The sequence below is a fragment of the Entelurus aequoreus genome, linkage group LG17, assembly GCF_033978785.1.
Source record: "Entelurus aequoreus isolate RoL-2023_Sb linkage group LG17, RoL_Eaeq_v1.1, whole genome shotgun sequence".
Classification (NCBI taxonomy): Eukaryota; Metazoa; Chordata; class Actinopteri; order Syngnathiformes; family Syngnathidae; genus Entelurus; species Entelurus aequoreus.
Window position 1 is genome coordinate 35857919 of NC_084747.1, and position 19909 is coordinate 35877827.

Consider the following 19909-nt stretch of genomic DNA (forward strand, 5'->3'; position numbering starts at 1 on the left):
CAACGAAAATCTCGAGTTAACTTTTGTCAGAATGACTTTTTAATGTACTGCCTCATCAATAACACATCTCCACATTAGTGAGACTTTAACGTGAGCGATAACAAACAAACAAACATCAATAAGGCAGCTTCGAAACCATAGGTGAAGTAAAACAACAATCCAATTAAAACAACAGGGGCAACATCATAAAAAGGATACAAAGTGGATTCAAAATGATAGTTAAAAGGTGCATTAACTAAAAGCTTTACTAAAAAGAGAAGTTTTCAAATGTTTCTTAAAAGTTTCAGCAAATTGTTCCAGAGTCTGGGAGCTATAGTCTGGAATGCCAGGTCTCCACAGGTTTTAAAACAAGTTTTTGGGATCTTTAGAAGACCCTGGCCTGAAGACCAGAGGCTGCTAACACAGAATGCTAACGGTGTAGCTACAACTGTCAAGTTTTTGCAGAACAACACACGTCTGTGGTTTCAGCACTAAAACCCCAGCTCTGGCTTAGAGGAATTACCCGGGATGTGATAAAGTATTTCCACATTTTGGCCATCATGTAGTGGCAATAACACTTGGAATATCCTCCGGGCTACTGGTGAGTACTTCAGTCTAAGAATTTGCATGCAGTTGCAATTCCAATAATCTAGATGGCAGTAGTGTTTAGGCTATGTTGAGTATTTGAATAATAATAATACCTGGGATTTATATAGCGCTTTTCTAAGTCCCCAAAGTCGCTTTACATGTTTTTCTGAACCCATCATTCATTCACACCTGGTGGTGGTAAGCTACTTTCGTAGCCACAGCTGCCCTGGGGTAGACTGACGGAAGCGTGGCTGCAATTTGCGCCTACGGCCCCTCCGACCACCACCTATCATTCATCATTCATTTCACCAGTGTGAGCGGCACCGGGGGCAAAGGGTGAAGTGTCCCGCCCAAGGACACAACGGCAGAGATTTTTTTTTAGATGGTAAGAGGCGGGGAGCGAACCTGCAACCCTCAGGTTTCTGGCACGGTTGCTCTACCCACTGTGCCGAATTCTGTCCTTCTCCCGGGTGTCATGGTTTGGTAGTTTGTCCTTGAGAAACAAGTCTGCACTAAACCAAATTGTAAAGTGGGCTAGTAAGCTTATAGGTGAGCCGCAACTCAACCTATCTGACATCTATGGCACACAGCTGCAGAGCAAGGCGAGCTCGAATATTCACTGCTGCACCCATCATCCTTTACGCAGTGACTTCCAGCTCCTTCACTCTGGTCGGCAGTTCATTATTCCTCTTTGTAGGACGAAACGATATAAGAATACTTTTGTACCTGCTGCCATCACAAGAAGGATATCATATGGTGATTTTATTTATTTATTATGGTATTGCACTTTAATCACAAAGATTTGATTTGTTTATTAGGTATTATATTTTATTTGTTCTACAGTGTGCCTGTAAACTGGCGATCGTTTGTGGATTTTTAAAATGTTTTTATGTTTTATATGATTTGTGTTTGCTTGCTTCATTCTGTCTTGACGCTGAACTACACATGTCTGCACAACTACAGTCGGGATCAAAAGTTGACATACACTTGTAAAGAACATAATGTCATGGCTGTCTGGAGTTTCCAATAATTTCTACAACTCTTATTTTTTGTGATGGAGTGATTGGAGCACATACTTGTTGGTCACAAAAAACATTCATGAAGTTTGGTTCTTTTATGAATTGATTATGGGTCTACTGAAAATGTGAGCAAATCTGCTGGGTCAAAAGTATACATACAGCAATGTTGATATTTGGTTACATGTCCCTTGGCAAGTTTCACTGCAATAAGGCGCTTTTGGTAGCCATCCACAAGCTTCTGGTTGAATTTTTGACCACTCCTCTTGACAAATTTGGTGCAGTTCAGCTAAATTTGTTGGTTTTCTGACATGGACTTGTTTCTTCAGCATTGTCCACACGTTTAAGTCAGGACTTTGGGAAGGCCATTCTAAAACCTTAATTATATCCTGATTTAGCCATTCCTTTACCACTTTTGACGTGTTTTTTTTTTTACCTCCGGTACCATTAAAGAAAGCTTGACCTTGACATTGTGTTGCCTAGCTAGGAAGTAGTCTTTGCCATGAATCCGACCATAGTCTTTTGTTAAGCCCTACAAAGTGTTTATACTGTAATTATTGCAATTATTATACACGTGCTGTTTGATTGTAACATGCATCCTACTTCTTGTTTTTATTACCAATTTTGACAGTGTTGAAATCGCCGTATAAAATCGCTAATGCTAATCAGTAGCATGTTTATGGCAAATCCAATCAAGCATCAAGCTTGCGCATTCTGGAAAAGTAAAGCCTTACTTTATGTTTGAGCGTCTCCTATCAGTATACTTGCTTTGTTGGCCTGGAAAATTGCAACATTACCTAGAGGCAGTTTGGATGAGTCCGCTCTGACGTGACGTGATGTGACGGGCAACAAAGGTATCACAATATAGCACCGTTTCATTTTACGTGAATTGACACCTGGTATTAGTGACGGAATTCGGTCGGAGCCTAAAAGTACTGAATCTGTCAGGTTGTGTTGGTGACGAACCCCAAGATGCAGAGATGGCGCCAGGTATTGAGCAGGAAAACATTATTTAATGTCCAAAAATATAAAGAAAAAACACAAACCAGGAACTAGGAACAGGAAACAGGATGCCAGGGAAACAGGAACTGGAAGACGAGGAACAAAAAGACAGCAAGCTAAAAAACAGCTACAGAATATAGTTTACCGCTACCGCATCCAGCTACACTGACATTGACAAGTAGAAATGACAATAATCCAGCACTGACTGGAGGGGAAGGCAGGTTTAAATAGCAGCTGGCTGATTGACACTAGGTGTGCCCAGGTGCCAATCAGCTGCAGCTGAGGGGAAGCAGCACTCAGGGAGACAATCAGGAAATAATCAAAATAAGAGCGCTGACAAGAAATGACAGAGGCAAAACCAAAACATAACTAAACTGTCAGGGACAAGCCTGACAGAATTAGTTGCAAGGCATATACAATAGGGAAGACTGCTGTTATAGATAACAATGACAGAGTAGTAGAAGTCACTGTAATATGCATGCCAGGCGATATCACTTGTTCTATACAAAGTAAGTCATGTATTTCCACTTGACACAGGCCCAATGTACACTTTGCTGTGGTCCTCCATTGACGGCCTGTTTCAAAACATTTCTGTCTCCCAAACATTCTCGTGGTTTGTTCATCACTCTGACTAGTTCCTCACAGATGGTGGGCCCATAAAGAGTGGCGATGGAGATAAATAGAGGGGGAGGATGTGCCATATCCATGGATGCTGAGCAACGTGAGCAGCCACCTCCCCCTTGGCCTCTTTTTCACGTCTTCCCTTGGCCATGAACAGGCCGTCTGCATGTGCTGGCCTCTTTGATAATGCTATTCTGACAGCATGTAATTAGAGGACCACTTATAGCCCCGCCTCCTTGGGCACAATGGACTCTCGTTGACTATAGAATAACTCTTTGATGAACAAAACACCTTGAATTACAACTATTTCCAAAATAACACTTGACTGGTTTTGTGTGGCACTGACCGCGATTGTTACTCTTAAATGTTCTCTCGTTCTTGTTATTTGTGGTTGAAAAGAGAATGTTAAGCTCTTAAAACAATGCAGCTCAGGTGGACACAGTGCAGCCAGGGGTCCATTTTTGCCTTTTTTTATAGGCCCTCTGCATATTGGACAACTAAAACTACCGTATTTTTCAGAGTATAAGTCGCTCCGGAGTATAAGTCGCTCCGGAGTATAAGTCGCACCGGCCGAAAATGCATAATAAAGAAGGAAAAAAACATATATAAGTCGCACTGGAGTATAAGTCGCATTTTGGGGGGAAATTTATTTGATAAAACCCAACACTAAGAATAGACATTTGAAAGGCAATTTAAAATAAATAAAGAATAGTGAACAGGCTGAATAAGTGTACGTTATATGACGCATAAATAACCAACTGAGAACGTGCCTGGTATGTTAACGTAACATATTATGGTAAGAGTCATTCAAATAACTATAACATATAGAACATGCTATACGTTTACCAAACAATCTGTCACTCCTAATCGCTAAATCCCATGAAATCTTATACGTCTAGTCTCTTACGTGAATGAGCTAAATAATATTATTTGATATTTTACGGTAATGTGTTAATAATTTCACACATAAGTCGCTCCTGAGTATAAGTCGCACTATGAAAAAAACTGCGACTTATAGTCCGAAAAATACGGTACTACATTATTAGTAAGATATATTATGAGATATTACACCAAGGTGCTTTGTCACTTTTAACAAAAAGCTAAGATGTGGATGTTGGACCTATAATGGATAGTGTTTAACATCTTTAATATACAAAACCCAAAACCAGTGAAGTTGACACGTTGTGTAAATCGTAAATAAAAACAGAATACAATGACTTGCAAATCATTTTCAGTCTATATTGAATTGAATAGACTGCAAAGACAAGATGTTTAACATTCAAACTGGTAAACTTTGTTATTTTTTGCAAATGTTAGCTCATTTGGAATTTGATGCCTGCAAGATGTTTCAAAAAAGCTGGCACAAGTGGCAAAAAAGACTGATAAAGTGGAGGAATGCTCATCAAACACTTATTTGGAACATCCCACAGGTGAACAGGCTAATTGGGAACAGGTGGGTGCCATGGTTGGGTATAAAAGCAGCTTCCATTAAATGCTAGGTCATTCACAAACAAGGATGGGGTGAGGGTCACCACTTTGTGAACAAATGCGTGAGCAAATGGTCGAACAGTTTAAGAACAACATTTCTCAACCAGCTATTGCAAGGAATTTAGGGATTTCACCATCTACGGTCCGTAATATAATCAGAAAGTTCAGAGAATCTGGAGAAATCACTGCATGTAAGCGGCAAGGCCCAAAACCAACATTGAATGCCTGTGACCTTCCGATCCCTCAGGCGATACTGCATCAAAAAACGACATCAGTGTGTAAAGGATATCACCACATGGGCTCAGGAACACTGCAGAAAACCACTGTCAGTAACTATAGTTGGTCGCTACATTTGTAAGTGCAAGTTAAAACTCTACTATGCAAAGCCAAAGCCATTTATCAACAACACCCAGAAACGCCACCAGCTTCGCTGGGCCTGAGCTCATCTAAGATGGACTGATACAAAGTGGAAAAAGTGTTCTGTGATCTGACATGTCCACATTTCAAATTGTTTTTGGAAACTGTGGACGTCGTGTCTTCCGGACCAAAAAGGAAAAGAACCATCCGGATTGCTATAGGCGTAAAGTTTGAAAGGCAGCATCTGTGATGGTATGGGGGTGTATTATTGCCCAAGGCATGGGTAATTTACACATCTGTGAAGGCACCATTAATGTTGAAATGTACATACAGGTTTTGGAGCAACTTATGTTGCCATCCAAGCAACATCTTTTTCATGGACGCCCCTGCTTATTTCAGCCAAGCCACATTCTGCACGTGTTACAACAACATAGCTTCGTAGTAAAAGAGTGCGGGTACTAGATTAGCCTGCCTGTAGTCCAGACGTGTCTCCCATTGAAAATGTGTAGCACAATATGAAGCCTAAAAAAGGACAACGGAGACCCCGGACTGTTGAACAACTTAAGCTGTACATGAAGCAAGAATGGGAAATAATTCCACCTGAAAATCTTCAAAAATTGGTCTCCTCAGTTCCCAAACGTTTATTGAGTGTTGTTAAAAGGAAAGGCCATGTAACACAGTGGTAAAAAAAAACGCCCCTGTGCCAACTTTTTTGCAATGTGCTGCCAATTCTAAGGTAATGATTATTTGAAAAAAAAAAAATATTTTTACAGTTCAAACATTAAATATCTTGTCTTTGCAGTCTATTCAATTGAATTTAGGTTGAAAAGGATTTGCAAATCATTGTATTCTGTTTTTATTTGCGATTTAAACAAAGTGCCAGCTTCACTGGTTTTGAGTTTTGTACAAAATGTATCACAGTGGTCCTTCAATTTTGCACCCTACAACACAGCAGCTATCCTAGAAAAAAAACCTCCCATGCTTAAATAGGAGTTGTGTGCCAAATATCTGAATAACGTCAAATATTACATAACAATCTTCATGTGTTTTGTTGGATTACAGCTCAGACATCTTATCCCTATTTGCCAGAGCAGAGCCGTAATCCAGAATTTATCAAAGCAGACTGAATAACGTTGGTCACTTTGGGGGTTTTTGGTAGGCAATCTGGGTCAGCCTGCTGACATCTAATGGAAGCTTTCAGGGACAGTCGTGACAGAAAGAAAAACTGGCTTCAGGTAGCAAAGCAAACACACCCTAAGACACAGGTGTCCAACTCAAGGCCCGGGGGCCAGATTTGGCCCGTTACGTCATCTTATGTGGCCCGCAAAAGCCTGGAAAAATGTGTTTGTTTTTTTTTTTTACTAAATGCATTCGTTCTTTAAATTTTGATATAAAAAAAGGTAATATCTTTTAAACTTTAATGTTATCTGATCATGTCAAATATTGTATTATTATCTAAAATATTGTATTATTATCGAAATAATGTAATCTATAGAAAAAAAAAGTGTAAAACTGTATGTCTAATTTAAATGAATAGTTGATGGCCCTCTGTAGGCAGCCATTACTGCAATGTGGCCCTCAATGAATAGGTGACAAAGGGCAGCCCTGGCGGAGTCTAACCCTCAATGGAAACGGGTCCGATTTACTGCCGGCAATGCGGACCAAGCTCTGACACTGACCATACAGGGAGCGGACCGCCACAATCAGACAGTCCGATACCCCATACTCTCTGAGCACTCCCAACAGGACTTCCTGGGGTGCACGGTCGAATGCCTTCTCCGAGTCCACAAAGCACACGTAGACTGGTTGGGCAAACTCCCATGCACCCTCTAGGACCCTGCCGAGAGTATAGAGCTGGTCTACCGTTCCACGACCAGGACGAAAACCACCGATTTGTCACCGATTCTGTTCATAACTTTTATGGACAGAATTTCTAGGCGCAGTCAGGGCGTTGAGGGGTTTGGTGGCTGCAGGATTAGGTCTCTGCTTTTTGCAGATGATGTGGTCCTGATGGCTTCAACTGGCCAGGATCTTCAGCTCTCGCTGGATCGGTTCGCAGCCGAGTGTGAAGCGACTGGGATGAGAATCAGCACCTCCAAGTCCGAGTCCATGGTTCTCGCCCGGGAAAGGGTGGAGTGCCGTCTCCAAGTTGGGGAGGAGATCTTGCCCCAAGTGGAGGAGTTCAAGTACCTCGGAGTCTTGTTCACGAGTGAGGGAAGAGTGGATCGTGAGATCGACAGGCGGATCGATGCGGCGTCTTCAGTAATGCGGACGCTGTATCGATCCGTTGTGGTGAAGAAGGAGCTGAGCCGGAAGGCAAAGCTCTCAATTTACCTGTCGATCTATGTTCCCATCCTCACCTATGGTCATGAGCTTTGGGTTATGACCGAAAGGACAAGATCACGGGTACAAGCGGCCGAAATGAGTTTCCTCCGCCGGGTGGCGGAGCTCTCCCTTAGAGATAGGGTGAGAAGCTCTGTCATCCGGGAGGAACTCAGAGTAAAGCCGCTGCTCCTCCACATTGAGAGGAGCCAGATGAGGTGGTTAGGGCATCTGCTCAGGATGCCACCCGAACGCCTCCCTAGAGAGGTGTTCAGGGCACTTCCGACCGACAGGAGGCCACGGGGAAGACCCAGGACACGTTGGGAAGACTATGTCTCCCGGTTGGCCTGGGAACGCCTCGGGATCCCCCGGGGAGGAGCTGGACGAAGTGGCTGGGGAGAGGGAAGTCTGGGCTTCTCTGCTTAGGCTGCTGCCCCCGCGACCCGACCTCGGATGAGCGGAGGAAAATGGATGGATGGATGGATGGGCCCTCAATGAGAACTGTCCTAAGATACCATTTTTGTATTCCAAAATATGGTCTCAAAGTGAGGTGGGGATACATTGTTGCAGTTGTACACCACAGAAAACTACAAGCACAATCTAACAATGTGAACAAACCTATATTATAATTTATCCATCCATTTTCTACTGCTTGTCCCTTTCGGGGGAATTTATGATTGGTATTATTAGTCAAATCCACTGTATGTTGGCAGAAGGCAAACTATGTGTTTTCCTTATGAATGAAATCAAGTCTGCTCGCCTTATTAAAGCGGCATCAAAGTGGGTGGATGTCCACTAGCTACTTCCACTTCCACCCCCCAACGCCCTTCTCCAGCCAAGATGCGGTGCAGCTGCTCCCCACTTTAAGAGCTGAATCAGCAATGAGTGAGTGTATCCCACTCAACATCTGTTCACTACTCAAAGGAGACAAACAATGTGATGGAAACAATAGAATCAATTAATTATTCATAATAGTAATACTTACTCTGCCCCTTCTCTGGCAAAATCAATAAACAAATCACAATTATTGTTCCACATAACTACCAATGGTTTACTGCTAGTGCACTACAAATTATCAGCATTTTTATGTATTTATTATAGCGCACTACAATACATGTTCTGTATGTTGCAAGAAAATACAGTGCATTTTAATAGTTACATAAAAAGGACAACAAAATATACAAATTTAAAAAAAGTTTTGTTGTAAGAGTCATTTATTTTCTAGTTTGCTAGCATTTTTTGGGGACACTACTACTACTACTGGATCTTGCTGATTTAATGTTAACCATGAACAAAAACCACTTAACTTTATGAATAGTCCATCCATCCATTTTCTACCGCTTGTCCCTTTTGAGGTTGCGGGGGGTAGTATCAAATAAAATTGAAAAAAATAATACAATTGAATAATGCTGAATGTGATACAATAGATAATTGATGTAAATGCAACATAATATTTCCCAAAAAGTGACTATTTCAGATATAAAATTAAAATACTTTTTTTTTTTAATATTGCCAGTAAAATTAAATAAAACACAGCAAAAGTGTAATAAATCCTGAGTGTGACAAAAGAGGCAAATCTTTAAAAAAAAGAAAAAAATCTAATAAAACAACTTGCCTGAATGTGACGATAGAGACCAACATGTATGTTTAAAAGAGTAAAAGACAAGTTGACTTATTGAGTAATATAGATTATTTTAAATAATTAAAATTTAAATAGAATAGGAGAAATAAAATAAATTACATTTGTAAGTTGGTCTTAGTCAGAAAATCAGTAATATAAATGATCTTGTAAAATGGACCACTAATAAAACAAAATCAAACATTTCAAAAATCTTACCTCACCAAAAATGTGTTTTAGTCAGTGATCAGTGTGAGTATTCACCCACACGGAGCACACAGGCTTGTGCACGGGTCACAATCACGGCATCAATTTCATCACGTCGTTTAAAAAAAGGAGGCAGTGTTGCCTGGCAACATTGTATCGCAGCACAGGAAGTGATGAAATAAGCCTCCAGGAAATATGAGCGCCATGAGGTTGCACTCTCTACAGTTGTCATCTTTTCCCACATTGCCAGATGGCGATGAAGATGTGTGTGGAAGTGACAAGAAGTAAACACTACAGTAGTCCAAAATGTTGCCTGGATTGGATTATGGAGTTTTTTTTTGATTCATCTGCTCTGCAACCATCATACTAATCCGGGTTTTCTAGCAATATTCACAAGCTTGTGTGTGTGTGTGTGTGAGTGTGTGTGTGTGTGAGTGTGTGTGTGTGTGTGTGTGTGTAAACATTATGTGACCAAAACCATTACTGAATGAAGTGTATTTAGTCCAACTGTCTGGCAAGTTCATCTTCCAGAGGGAGAACTGTAGGGCAGGGGTCAAAGGTTAATCAAGAGACTAAACCCCACCACCTGACAAAAAAACAGTAAAATAGAAACACACACCTGTGCAGATAGTATTGGATGAAGTACACAAGAAGGCTGTTCTTCCAATTATAACTACTACACACACATTGCCCACAGTGACAGTGCACATAAAAAACAAAATATATCCCTCATTTCCCAGAATTCCACATTTTCCGTAGAGCGTATTAGTTTAGCTTCTGCATTTACATGCACGTTTTACAGAAATGGTCTTCTCTGGTTAAAAGTGCTGTCCCTCCAGTGGAGTGACTCACACATGAGACTGCACATGAATATGCTGAATATGACCTACATTTTTGTACTTGATAGTTCTACGGGGTAAATGTTCGGTAATTTAAGTGAAACTGCACGCCTCACTGTCAGGCAGCACAAACTGACCAACACAATATATTAACCATGTATATATCCTATGGTCCCATTCAGTTAAAAAAACAACAACTGTTCATTAGAATAGAATAATTAGTAAAGCTACACCAATAACAATATATTGTTTTTTAATGACCAAAAATGGTTTATTGGAAATATTTATCTTAACAGCAACTAATGCAATCCCTTATGTTAAGATTTCCATTTGGTCCACTGGCTCTCAATTTTTTATTGTTGTATTTTTCCACTAGATGGAGATACTTTCCCCCCATTCCAAGCATGAAGCAAAATTATTTCTACCGTTTTCTGCAAGGAACTGAAATATGTAAAGAAAATAATTATTGAAATGCATTTCACATAAATTACTTTAGTTGTTTTTATTTACCGTATTTTCCGAACTATAGATATATATATATATGCCGCACCCAATACATTTTTGGAAAACATTTTTTTTCCATATAATAGCTGCATCGGACTATAGGCCGCAGGTACAGTATATACATTGTGAAATTAGCTATTTATAAATAAATATTTTTCAAATGTTTAGCTACATTCCTTAATTGTTTCCAAACAGTGCCTGTGACACAGCAGTGAAACGGCTGATCAAACAAATCAGCTCTCCAATCAGCTAAATAGACTCAATAACTCCACGGTGATGTAAAACAATACAAAAAGAATGCCAATGTAAGTTAATAATACAAAACCCAAATCCAGTGAAGTTGGCACGTTGGGCTCAGGAACACTTCAAAAAACCACTGTCAGTAACTACAGTTTGTCGCTACATCTGTAAGTGCAAGTTAAAACTCTACTATGCAAAGCGAAAGCCATTTATCAACAACACCCAGAAACGCTGCCGGCTTCGCTGAGCCCGAGCTCATCTAAGATGGACTGATGCAAAGTGGAAAAGTGTTCTGCGGTTTGACGAGTCCACATTTCAAAATGTTTTTGGAAACTGTGGACGTCGTGTCTTCCGGACCAAAGAGGAAAAGAACCATCCGGATTGTTATAGGCGCAAAGTTCAAAAGACAGCATCTGTGATGGTATGGGGGTGTATTAGTGCCCAAGGCATGGGTAACTTACACATCTGTGAAGGCACCATTAATGCTGAAAGGTACATACAGGTTTTGGAGCAACATATGTTGCCATCCAAGCAACGTTATCATGGACGCCCCTGCTTATTTCAGCAAGACAATGCCAAGCCACATTCTGCACGTGTTACAACAACGTGGCTTCGTAGTAAAAGAGTGTGGGTACTAGACTGGCCTGCCTGTAGTCCATACCTGTCTCCCATTGAAAATGTGTGGCGCAATATGAAGCCTAAAATACCACAACGGAGACCCTAAACTGTTGAACAACTTAAGCTGTACATCAAGCAAGAATGGGAAAGAATTCCACCTGAAAAGCTTCAAAAATTGGTCTCCTCAGTTTCCAAATGTTCACTGAGTGTTGTTAAAAGGAAAGGCCATGTAACACAGTGGTAAAAATGCACCTGTGCCAATTTTTTTGCAATGTGTTGCTGCCATTAAATTCTAAGTTAATGATTATTTGCAAAAATAAATTATGTTTCTCAGTTCGAACATTAAATATTTTGTTTTTGCAGTCTATTCAATTGAATATAAGTTGAAGAGGATTTGCAAATCATTGTATTCTGTTTTTATTTACGATTTACAATTGGCCCTAGTGTGTGAATGTGAGTGTGAATGTTGTCTGTCTATCTGTGTTGGCCCTGCGATGAGGTGGAGACTTGTCCAGGGTGTACCCCGCCTTCCGCCCGAATGCAGCTGAGATAGGCTCCAGGGACCCCTTCACTGGTTTTGGGTTTTGTGCCAACACAGACACTCTTAAACGTGTTAGCATATTAGCTAATGCTAACGATGCTCCCTTGAATATATTACGATACCACGTACAAATATGCATGAAAACACTTTTACAGATATCACACATAGGACATTTTAGTTAGTGTAAATAGTTTTAGTTATATAGTAAACCTTAAAAATGTTGCTTGGAGTGATTAATGAAGAATCTAAACCAGTAGTACCGTTATGGACGGCTAGAAGACGGAAGTGCACTTCTACTTCCGGTTGAATGCTCTAAGAAGAAGGGCACTGCAGCACCTGCAGTAAACAAACTCATCTATTAGATGGCGCCATAGCACAAGCATTAACACACCTTTTCTGTGTGTTTGCTCGTTTGTTTGTTTTTTAAACTAATTACATTAAGTCTTTCAGCGGTAGAAAAATACAAAAAATTAGCCGCACCGTCTTATAAGCTGCAGGATTCTAAGCGGTTTATAGTCCATAATTTACGGTATTTCTTTTTTTAATTAAAAAAACTGGAGAAACATATAACTTTTAAAGGGTTAAAATGCTTCCAAAAATATTATTAATACATATTATATGACTTTCAGGCTCGAGTATAGTTTTAAAAGACTGACTTAAAAATAATTAATAATATATAAACAGTGAGTAATTTTGGGGATCCTGTCATTTGTTTTTTGAACTGGAAAAATTCCCGGTTTTCCCGAACTTCCGTAATACCATTTCTCAATTCAACATGTTACTACTTCAACATTTCTCTACCGATTTGAAAAATTCCAACATCAACCATTTTAACTCACTCATTCAGACCATTCAAGTTTTTTTTTTTACCATTTTCAAAAAAATTACTGCTTTTCCCAAAATTCCCATTGTTTTCTGAAATTCCTGTTGAAATCAATGGGACATTTTTCAAAGTTCCACAACTTCCACATTTTTCTTCTGATTCAAACCGTTCCAACTTCAAAATATTCAGCCTGTTCAGGAATTGTGTGCTCTACTTCAACAATTAAAAAAAAAAAATTCCTGGATATCCCATAAGTCCTTTTTTTTCTTCCATTTCCCCCATTCAAAATGAATTGCCCATTTTTCAAACTTCCCCAATTCCCAAATTCTTCAACTCATTCAAATCATTCCTCCTTCAACACATTCCACCATTCTGGAAATTCAAATTACCATTTTTGTTGAACTTCAGCATTGGAGCATTGACACGCAATTCCTTCAGGAATTGCCTCTTCTAGATATGTGTGCTATCACAGTGTTTTTTAACTTTTTTAAGCCAAGGCACATTTTTTGTGTTGAAAAAATCCAGAGGCACACCACCAGCAGAAATCATTAAAAAACGAACTTCAGTTGACAGTAAAAAGTCGTTGTCGCAATTGTTGGATATGACTTTAAACCATAACCAACCATGCATCAATATAGCTCTTGTCTCAAAGTAGGTGTACTGTCACGACCTGTCACATCACGCCGTCACTTGTTTTGAGTTTTTTGCTGTTTTCCTGTGTGTAGTCTTTTAGTTCTTGTCTTGCGCTCCTATTTTGGTGGCTTTTTCTTTTTTTTTGGTAATTTGCTGTTGCAGTTTCATGTCTTCCTTTGAGCGCTCTTTCCCGCACCTGTTTTGTTTTAACAATCAAGAATATTTCAGTTCTTTTTATCTTTCTTTGTGGGGACATTGTTGATTGCCATGTCATGTTCGGATGTACATTGTGGACGCCGTCTTTGCTCCACAGTAAGTCTTTGCTGTCGTCCAGCATTCTGTTTTTGTTTACTTTGTAGCCAGTTCAGTTTTACTTTCGTTCTGGATAGCCTTTCATAAGCTTCAATGCCTTTTCTGAGGGGCACTCACCTTTTGTTTATTTTTGGTTTAAGCATTACCTGCACGCTGCCTCCTGCTGTTCACGACATCTTACAAAGCAATTAGCTACCGACTGCCACCTACTGATATGGAAGAGTATTACACGGTTACTCTGCTGAGCTCGAGACAGCACCGACACTCAACAACAACACATAATTTGTAGACTATAACTACTGGTTTGACAAGCGGTAGAAAATGGATGGATGGGAATTACTACGGTCCTGACTAGTCCTGAGTTCAATCCCGGGCTCGGGATCTTTCTGTGTGGAGTTTGCATGTTCTCCCCATGACTGCGTGGGTTCCCTCCGGGTACTCCGGCTTCCTCCCACCTCCAAAGACATGCACCTGGGGATAGGTTGATTGGCAACACTAAATTGGCCCTAGTGCAGTGGTTCTTAACCTTGTTTGAGGTACCGAACCCCACCAGTTTCATATGTGCATTCACCGAACCCTTCTTTAGTGAAAAATAATTTTTATTTATTTTTCAAATTCAAGACAAAGTTATATGTTTTTGGTAACACTTTAGTATGGGGAACATATTCTAAGTAACAGACTTAATATAGAGTTATTTGGACACTAGGGGAACATATTCTAAGTAACAAAGACTTAAATTAGAGTTATTTGGTTAGGGTTAGGGTCAGGGTTAGAGGGTTAGGGTTAGGGTTAGAGGGTTAGGGTTATAATAAGGCCATGCCGAATAAGGCATTAATGAGTACTTAATAATAACTAGTTAAGAGCCAATATGTTACTAATTTGCATGTTAATAAGCAAATAATTAATGGTGAATATGTTCCCCATACTAAAGTGTTACCATGTTTTTTTACTGGTGCACAAGATGAACCGTGCATGAACATCACCTTGTTCAAACAACAAAACCAACACGGTGCATAAACTCACAACAAATTACACACCTGCAAACCAGTCTGACTTCTGCTGTTGCCGTATCTGTAATACGCCGATAGGGAGAAGTTTTTATTTACACGATGAGTCGGGTGTGTTTTGACCTCCGCCGAACCCCTGAGGCCGACTCACCGAACCCAGGTTAAGAACCCCTGCCCTAGTGTGTGAATGTGAGTGTGAATGTTGTCTGTCTATCTGTGTTGGCCCTGCGATGAGGTGGCGACTTGTCCAGGGTGTACCCCGCCTTCCGCCCCAAAGCAGCTGAGATAGGCTCCAGCACCCCCCGCGACCCCAAAAGGGACAAGCGGTAGAAAATGGATGGATGGATGGGAATTACTGGTTTGCAAACTTTTTTTTTTAACCCAAATAGGTGAAATTAAATAATCTCCCACGGCACACCAAACTGTATCTCACGACACACTAGTGTGCCGCGGCACAGTGGTTGAAAAACACTGTGCTATCATATTAAAGGACATTGTCTTGGATGATATGCACTGATTGTAATTGTAGCAATGAAGTAGTGGGGGCAGGGAGTTGTCAAATGCACATGCATGCATGGTCAACCATTGCAAACAGGGGCCAAGAAAGAGGGGTAACATGGAGGTCAATATAGAACCCTGGTTTATATTCTAAAGGGCACTAAGAGAAGCAAATAGCGGAAATGGCTAATAATGTAGAGGGAGGAGGAGAGGATTGATGCTGCTCCACATAAGCATCTAAAAATGAAAGAAGCCCACACAGCCCCTCCTCCTCCTCCTCTTCCTCCAAACAGCATCATCATCCAGAATGCTTCACGATCGGGGCTCCACGTTGCTCTATTTAAACAATTCATCGACAAAAACAGCCCCAATTCAAAAAGACAGTCAAACAAAGACAATAAATCCGATATCTTACCTCGGCGCTGTCCTCTGTGAGCCACGATGGACGAGAGGAGAGGAGAGGAGAGGAGCAGGTGCCAGGATGCCCAGCGACGCCCAGTAAAGACAAGGAGCGGTCATCAAACGCATCATTGAGTGGTATTTGAACGCAACTGGGAAGGAGACTCACCCGTTTTGACCGGAATACGACTCTTGTATCTGATGCTGGCCGTCATGTCGACTGCTGTCCAGCCCGCGACTCGCCGCCACAAGATGATCCACGCTCGCCTGGCGAGCCCGCAGCAGGATGGGAGAGGGCCGAGCTGACGGATGTAAGCCACGCCTCCTGGACGCCACTCAGCCAATTAGATGGCAAAGCAGTACACAAGCAGGAAGTGGGGTTTCTGTATGCTCACATTTATTTATAAGATTCTAAATCCTGACAAAATATATTCTCTCCTTAAAAAAACTAAACAAATGTGATAAGGCAATGGCATTACCCCAAACAGGGCTGTTCAACAGTACAAATACAATAATAAAGATACTGTACTATGTTTATGGCCTCACAAATGGCTCTACCTGCCAGTGACGTGCAGTCAGGGGAGGCAGGTGAGGCGGTGCCTCACGTGCCATCATGGAAAGAAAAAAAAATTTCAAAAGAAAAAAAAAAATTAAATTGTTATATGTATCCAGTGATTATACTATAGAGTTATTTTCCATTTAACTTCACCAGTTTTAGATTATTTTTATTCAAAATCGCTGAATTTTCACATTTGCCGTTCAAATACTGAGAAGAGACTTGCGGTGAGTCAGCAGCCAGTTGAGCCTCACCATGGATTGCGCAATGACTCGGCTAACTGCTGGCCTGCTGTGCAGTGAGACTGTATTGCTATATGAATTATATTATACATTTCCATAGTTTAGTTAGCTGAGGTATATAATGTACAGTGCATTTTGTCAACAACTGTATGTGTGTAACGTATTTCTTGTGCTGAGCAATCATAAAACGGCTGCGAAGACGCACTGGGTGAGGCTCGCACTTCTCCCGCCTCATGGTGATAGAGGGCGCTAGTGATCCCAGGGATCATTCTTGCGACTACTCGGCTGCAGAATAAGTGACAACAAGCAGCAATAGTTAGCAAGTCAAATGCAGCGGCAGCGATTGTTTGTTTTTTCCTCTCGCCTGGACTTTTAACATGGAGGATTACATATCTAAAATAAAATAGTTTTCTAAACTGGACTTTCAATTGAAGCAGGAGGTAATAATTAAAGGAAGCTCTCCATCGAGACAGAGAGACTTTTAAAACTGAAGAAAGATAAGGAAGACTTCTATAAACAAGTTATTGATGCTTTTATTCAGAAGGAGCGGCGCATGGACTTTATTTATAAGTAAAGGTAAGACCATAATAACGTTGTTTTTTTTATTAAATGTGCTTTTTTGTGTGCTACATTTTGTATGTGTAAAGAATTCTGGTATGAGCTTTTAAACATAACCCGTTAACTGCTGCCAATCAAATAGGGAATAAGATACTCTTTAGGGTTCATGTTTGTAAATCTGACTGTGATGAAGTCAGTGCCTCACCAGCCATGAACCTCACCGCACGTCACTGTATATTTGCAGGTAGTACCTGCAAATATACAGAGTCTGTTTTCACTCAGAGATGGTCCACATGAACTCAGGGGTGTCCTGAAATTCAAACATAACACAGTAAATTGCACATTCAAGGCTCAACCGTTATCTATAGCGGGGGTGAAACTGTGGGACAATGTGAGCGGAGAAATTAAACTGTCTTCTAGCCTAAGAGTGTTCAACCTTGCGGTAAAAAATGTGTTGTTGGGAAACTATCAAAAACATGACTAGTTGTTTGGACTATCTCAACTGTGGGACACAGGTGCAAAATAACTCACTGTGGAATAAGGCAGTGGTCCCCAACCCGGTACTGGTCCGTGGCTCGATAGGTACCGGGCCGCACAAGAATTAAAAAAAAAAAATATATATATATATATATATATATATTATTTTTTATTAAATCAACATAAAAAACACAGGATACACTTAAAATGAGTGCACCAACCCAAAAAACCTCCCTCCCCCATTTACACTCATTCACACTCATTCGCACAAAAGGGTTGTTTCTTTCTGTTATTAATATTTCTGGTTCCTACATTATATATCAATATAGATCAATACAGTCTGCAGAGATACAGTCCGTAAGCACGCATAATTGTATTTTTTTATGACTAAAAAAAAATAAAATAAAAAAATTTAAAAAATACAATAAAAATTCCATCCCCCCCGGTCCGTGGGACAAATTTTCAAGCGTTGACCGGTCCGCAGTTACAAAAAGGTTGGGGACCACTGGAATAAGGGACATAACACACCAGACAAGGCCTCAGAAGACGAAAGATACCCAGGCAAGATGGAGCTAATCTCATGGTCACTCAATGCTATTATATCCATATTGGTGTATGCAGGGCCGGCCCGTGGCATAGGCCGTATAGGCAAATGCTAAGGGCGCCGTCCATTAGGGGGCGCCACGCCAGTGCCACAAATGTTGGAGAAAAAAAAGAAAAGAAAAAAGAAAAAAGTTGGTAATATTATTTCTAAATACAAAAAATCCCACGTTAATTAAAATGCAAAGTAAAGCCTATTTAATAGAAATATTATTTCTATCCCCCCCCCCCCCCCCCCGCACGGTGCGACCCCTCCCTTCCCGTATCATGACTCTTTTTGGACGTCACCACATCAAAAAATCAATACAAGATGTCAAAACGGCCAAAATTGTCAGGTGCCCAGGGAAGAAAAAAGAGAAAATAAGAGGAGAAACGAGAAAAAGACAGAGATAACAGGCAGGTAACGTTAGCCTACATGAAATTATTTGTCTGTTACAGAATGTGATAGTAACCTGGCTTTTTAGCATTAAGCTAATGTTACATGATTCGGCAATTGCTAATCAATAAATAGCTAGTTCTGTTTTAACGTCGGGTTAATATTGTGGAGGGGGCTAAATTGTTATGGAAAATAATAATGTAACGTTAGGTAATTACAGTACTCCCACCTTACATTCCTCAGGGACATTTGTATTAGATCTTTTAAGCAGGTGTTTTCTGTTTACATTGTTATTGCCTTCTGGTTAGCTAATGTTTGCCCTGCAGGTAATAGTCACTTTTCCACCCCTTTATACATTAGGTATAGTTGTAAGCCTAGTTGTTAAAGTGCACATCATTAATGTTAATTAAGCAATATCACATGAGAGGGAATGCTGTTTTTTAATTTGAGCACTGCTGTGATTCGGTTAAAGATAATCATAACATAACATTCTCATATAATATGTTAATTTGCTTTCTTTAAGTAAAAAAAAAGGTCAAAGACAAAGCTATTCGGTTTCTTGTGAGTATATACACTTCACTGCCGATGTGGGGGGGCGCCACCTAAAATCTTGCCTAGGGCGCCAGATTGGTTAGGGCCAGGCCTGGGTGTATGTATACTGACTTGTCATTATCATATGTTATACTTGTTCTGAAATTGTCATGTATCCATCAAATCTGCTGTTGAAACTTGGACTATATAACCAACATATATAACCAACATATAAGTTGATTGTAAATTAGGGGCGGGACATGGATAAGCATTCTTGCTTTTTTTCCGTATCCCTTTTCGGTGGGTGCCGTTGCATGTCTGTCAAATTACAAAGAGTGATGAAGTATTGCTATATATGTCTGTCTGCCGGAATAAATAAATACATTCAAAATTCAATACTAATCAGTGGCGGGCCGTGCATTTCCCACCTAGGCCTTCAGTGATGTGTTAGTCCGACTTCAAAAAATACCTCTCAAAATACAATCATTTATGTCGCCACATGACCACGGCTTGAAAAATACGATACAGAAACACACTTGCGCATTGCTGGGCATTGAATCGCCTCAATTTGTCACTAGCGTACAAAAACGGGCTATTTTTTGGCACATTTTAAAAATCAATAAATCCGCATCGGACTGTCAAAACAAAAATAATTGTACAAAACATTTTGAGTGCGAAAAAATATATTTGAATTCACAATTTTTAACGGCCATTTGATGCCGTATAAGCCATTGATACCGCTCGTAGTTGGTTGATTCGGATGGAAGTGGCGAGCAAACAATTTCCCCGCCAGGACAGCTTCACTAGTTTCCAGGGTCGGCTGACCTCGTTTCACAAGATCTAGTTTCTCTTTAAATATCCTTCTTGAAAATGCCCTTGCAAATATATATCTGCCACCTAATCAACGTTTTTCTTTGTTAGTTAAAAAAGTGAGTACCGCTGATTTCTCCGCTGGCC

The 19909-nt window shown here is 40.4% G+C and overlaps 1 protein-coding gene across 1 annotated transcript in view; it reads right to left on the bottom strand.

Moving 5' to 3' along the window:
- The window catches only part of septin5a (septin 5a), a 55665-nt gene extending 39742 nt beyond the window's left edge, over positions 1-15923 (bottom strand). The window contains exons 1-2 of the mRNA XM_062025600.1: positions 15782-15923; positions 15629-15642 (exon numbers count right to left, since the gene is read on the bottom strand). Coding sequence (XP_061881584.1) covers positions 15629-15642; positions 15782-15827 — 60 coding nt within the window. The 5' untranslated portion in view covers positions 15828-15923. The remainder of the gene's footprint in view (positions 1-15628; positions 15643-15781) is intronic.
- Between the last annotated feature and the right edge of the window lie 3986 nt (positions 15924-19909).